The 5,124-nt window shown below is 46.2% G+C and overlaps 1 protein-coding gene across 1 annotated transcript; it reads left to right on the plus strand.

Annotated features, from left to right (window-relative positions):
* Positions 1-1,620: 1,620 nt before the first annotated feature.
* LACBIDRAFT_332982 (uncharacterized protein) lies at positions 1,621-2,948 on the plus strand (the record flags this gene model as incomplete). Its single annotated transcript, XM_001887512.1, has 3 exons — positions 1,621-2,287; positions 2,367-2,729; positions 2,788-2,948. 3 exons carry the CDS (start codon positions 1,621-1,623, stop codon positions 2,946-2,948), a joined length of 1,191 nt encoding a protein of 396 aa, XP_001887547.1.
* Between the last annotated feature and the right edge of the window lie 2,176 nt (positions 2,949-5,124).

Consider the following 5,124-nt stretch of genomic DNA (forward strand, 5'->3'; position numbering starts at 1 on the left):
ACAATAGATGTGGTTTTGTTTGATTTGGATGAATATTGTTCTAATAGAAAGGATTGGGAAAGATATGTATCATTAAATGGCTTTGGATGCATGGGAAAGCTGGGATAAAGCCTATTTCAACTCATTTTCAATAGATGGTTTGGACTATCTGGCCTCAATTTGTAGCCTAATATCTCAGGAAAAACCTGGAGAACCACCCCACAAAAAATGGCACCCAATGGACCAGTATTGCAGCCTGCAGAAATAATTTATATATTTTGGAAAAGGACCCCAGACACCCTATGACAGCTTTGGTATGATGGTATGAAGTGACATCATACCATCTGGTATGGTATAACAGGACATGGTATGGTATGGTGACATGGTATTGGTATGGTATGGTAACATGGTATTGGTATGAGTGGGGTATGGTATGGGTTTTCCATTCCATGGTACCATGGTATTGGTATGGAGCTCATATACCACCCCGGAATGGGTACCCCCAAGGTACCCTAAATCAAGGAATTGATGTACCTCATAGGTACCCAAAAATGGGTGACTGAAGTGGACTATCCAGAGCAGTGCCTGGTTGCATGCTGTAAAGAAAATCGGTGCCCACGCTGTCTCGTTGATCCAGACGAGTGTGGCAGTCCGGTCGAATCGCTTTTTTGAGACGTTGGGGCCACATTGGAGATACTAGACGAACACAAGAGCAGTAAGGATCCAAAGGAGTTCGACAACGGGGGATTGCGCGCTGTTTACTCACCATTCTGGGCTGATCTCCCCCACTGCGACATATTGACTGGTAGCTACCACTTACATCATGTACTCCTGAGCTGTACCATAGAAGTTCCTGCTTAGCTACCGTGAATGAAATGAAATGAATTTTCATTCATTCACGGCACCTGTTTCATTCTAGATAATTTATTCTGTTTCATTCATTCCTGGCGACTGTTTCATTTTTTTATTTCATTCCACCATGGCGACTGTTTCATTCCTTGCTTCATTCTTCTCAGGTGCCTATTTCATTGTTAGAGGTGGGAAAATGATTATGTAATTGATACAGAATATTTAAGTGCCTTATTTGGCAACAGCATGCCTATCTTGTTGTGTATTTGAGCCTCAAATGCAAAAATACCCCCATATGGCCTCCCACACCACTGCAGTAGGGCACAACACATATCAGGCATAATTGTATATTATTTCCTTATTTAGATGTGTATTAAAACATCGAAATTGTTGCCTGAAAGAATGAAACAAAAATGAAATAACTGCCTGGAAAGAATGAAATGAAAATTCCATGGCAATGAATGAAAAAAAAAAATGAAACAGTCGCCAGGAATGAATGAAACAGAAGAATAAAGCAAAAAATGAAACAGTTGCCATGGTGGAATGAAATTAAAAAAATGAAACAGTCGCCAGGAATGAATGAAACAGAATAAATTTCATTCTTGTCAGTAGAAATGAAGAAAAAATTGAAATGAAATGAAATGAAACAAAAAGTATTTCATTCTCCACGGCAATAGATTAGAATGACTTGGAATGAAACAGTTGCCATGAATGAATGAAAATTCATTTCATTTCATTCACGGTAGCTAAGCAGGAACTTCTATGGTACATGCCAGGTTTTACATGATGTAAATGGCAGCTACTAGTGACATATTTGCATGCTTCACACCTGACCTCCTCCACCAACTTCACAAGGGCGTGTTCAAGGACCACCTCGTCGAGTGGTGCACAACCCTTATTGGCGCGGAAGAGCTTGATGCACGTTTCAAGGCCATGTCCGGAAGCCCAGGCCTTCGTCACTTCAAGAAGGGGATATCAGGTGTGTCGCAGTGGACCGGCACCGAGCATAAGGAAATGCAGAAGGTGTTTTTGGGTGTTCTTGCCGGCGCCGTCAGCTGGGAGGTCTTCAGTGTCGCACGAGCTCTTATCGATTTCATTTACTACTCACAATTTCAATCCCACACCACCACCTCTCTCAATGCACTCAAAAACTGTCTGAAAACATTTCATCAGCACAAAGAAATCTACATCTGCCTTGGAATTCGAGAACAATTCAACATACCCAAACTCCATGCCATTCTTCACTACATCAATGCCATCCACGCCCTCGGTTCCACAGATGGCTACAATTCCGAATCCCCCGAGTGCCTGCACATCGAGTTTGTGCAGGAGGCGTATCGCACTAGCAACAAACAAGACCCGATGGAGCAAATGGCACTGTGGCTTCAAAGGCAAGAGGCAATGTGGATCCGGGAGGGCTATGTGATGTGGCTTGAGAAAGGACTTGAAGCCATGCTGCGTGAGAGTGGGGTAGATGATGGGGTGGATGTGGAGGAAGATGATAGCGCCGGCATGGACATTCCCCACATCCACCCTAGATGTGCCCACGACGTCGTACATGATTGCCAAGAAGGCGCCCTTCAAAAATGTGCCTGTCTCATGGTTAGCTTCCGACTTTGGTGCTGTCGACTTCATTCCGGCACTCACCACCTTCCTTCATGAACACATTCCTGGCTGCGACATCACCCCAAATGCTCATGATACATATGACCTCTTCAAGCAGGTCATCGTCTCACTCCCCCCCAACCAATATCTCAGTGAATTGAAGATTCACACAAACCGCATCAGGGCAATTCCGGCTGTCAAGGGCAAGGGGAGGAAAGCAGGGGCGCCGGCAGTGTTTGACATGGCCCTTGTTGGAGAGGACATCGTGGAATACCGAGCGTTGGGTGGTATTGCATGTACGTTCAGTTCAATCTGTCATGTGTATATCTTCCAATGACTTACATTCTGTTTCAGGCCTTCGCGCTGCCCAAGTCTGCGCCATCTTCTCCCTTCCTGAACAATTTGGTTCTTATTGCCAGCCCCTCGCATATATCGAATGGTTCACACCTTTGGGCACCCCCGAAGCTCGCACTGGCATGCACGTCATTAAACACTCAACTCACTACTCCCGCTGAAACGCTGCAATAGTCCCTGTGGATTGACTGGTGAGGGGTTGTCATCTAATGGGCAAGTGTGGTGCAAAGATAGATCGAAGTTGGACAACAGAGAATGTCTTAGACCTCGCATCACACCCTTACATGAATCCATACAGAGACATAGATACCTTTTCTGTTGTCAAATGTTCGTTGCACTAAATTGAAAGCCATTTGCATCAGAAGACATCATTTTGACTGACTACAAAATTATTCAATTCATGTTCTGTACTGGTAGCGAGACAGTACATTTCAAAATCCCCCCTTTCGTGTAGCTGTGCAAAAACCCAGTCAGGACACTTTCCGTTTGTTCGTCTACAAGGGCCTTGTAGTACTGATAGCCACTGTAGCGCATGGCAGCAGCTACAGACCCGCTGATAGATGCAGTGGCACCTCTGTCAGCCCCATTACACAATGTGACGGATCGACAGCCTACAGACAACAATCATCACAATGACGAAGCCCACCAAGCTATTGATGAATATGCCAGGTACGATTGGCTACTGATCTAACCAGCGATCTATTGGTCAAAACCTTTTTTCCTGATGTTAGTGTGACCCCTCTACACCTATCCCATTACCTGTATCCCCACAATCCTCTCATTTCCATGAAATTTTGTGAATCCATTCAGTTTTTCATTCTGGATGTTCTATGTAAATTTCATGACCATTAGATGGTTTCAGTAGACACAGTATAGTTTAAATCAGAAGAAATACACCCTATTTAGTCACTTTCACAACAAATCTTTCATTATCAATCTGAATCCACACCTCACAAATATTATATGAACATCCACCTGTAGTTAGGAAGGGGTAAATCTGATTCCCAAAAAAACTAGGCAAGCAGAGCAAGACTTCCAACGAGCTCTTTACTCTCCCCCACCTATTCCTACTGGACTCCTACTGGATTCCCGGAATCCTACTGGACTGGACTAGGACTGGGACAAATTTCATGCTGGCTGATCACCATACAAATTTTGTACCCTAGTCCTAGTGGAGTCCTAGTAAACTCCTACTGGAATGATCCCAAATCACCAGGAATTGTGGAATTCTGCTGGATTTTTAAGGAATGAGTCCAGTAGGAGTCCAGTACAAGGAGTCCAGTAGGAGTCCAGTAGGAATTTTCAGGGACAGGGAGCCCAGTAGGACCAGCAGTTTGTCACTATTGTTGTTATTATATAATATTAAAAAAAGCGCAACATGACAGAATTGAACTCTCAACCTTATGGACAAAGCCACAGATACTCAAATCAAGCACTTTACCAGTTACACCACAACAGCATTATCATAGGTAGGTATTATATGCTCTATGTACCAACGTACTGACCTCCTTCCTAGAAAGGACGTCGGCGAATTCCGCGAGTGGGAATTTTGCCCAAACCCTCGACCCACAACAACACTTGACAACACCACCATCAACCTCTTGCTTACCCACCACGTCCACGTTGCCTCGTCACCCCCGTGCCTCGTCAATAGCGACCACCATGACCACAACAGACGATGACAACACACAACCACAACAACAACAACGGCCACAACAACACACAACCACAACAACAACAACGGCCATGACAGACGACAACAACAGACGACCACGCATGCAATGACGACCCCACCCACGGACACAACAACGACCCACAGACCACGAGCGCCCACGAAAAACGCGCAGCACCCACAAACGACGCCCGCCACCCACGAAAAACATCCAGAACCCACAAACGACGCCCGCCACCCACGAAAAACGCCCAGTGCCCACGCCCATGAATGATGACCGCCCACCAACGACAAGCAACCGCCCACCAACGACAAGCGACGACACCCACAAACGACACGCGACAACGCCCACAAACGACAAGCGATGATGCCCACGAATGACACGCGACAACACCCATGAACGACACACGACAACACCCACGAATGACATGCGACAACACCCATGAACGACACACGACAACACCCACGAATGACACGCGACAACACCCATGAACGAGTCCACACCCACAGGCGACGTGCGCCCACGAACGGCCACTGACGATGAGCCCATGTCACTCTTTCTCCCCCTTCCTCCCTCCTCTTCCCTCTCTCTCACTCCCTCCCTTCCTCCCCTCTCTCACTCCCTCCCTTCCTCCCCTCTCTCACTCCCTCCCGGGGATCCTCAG

This window comes from Laccaria bicolor, genomic scaffold (genome assembly GCF_000143565.1).
Source record: "Laccaria bicolor S238N-H82 LACBIscaffold_46 genomic scaffold, whole genome shotgun sequence".
Classification (NCBI taxonomy): Eukaryota; Fungi; Basidiomycota; class Agaricomycetes; order Agaricales; family Hydnangiaceae; genus Laccaria; species Laccaria bicolor.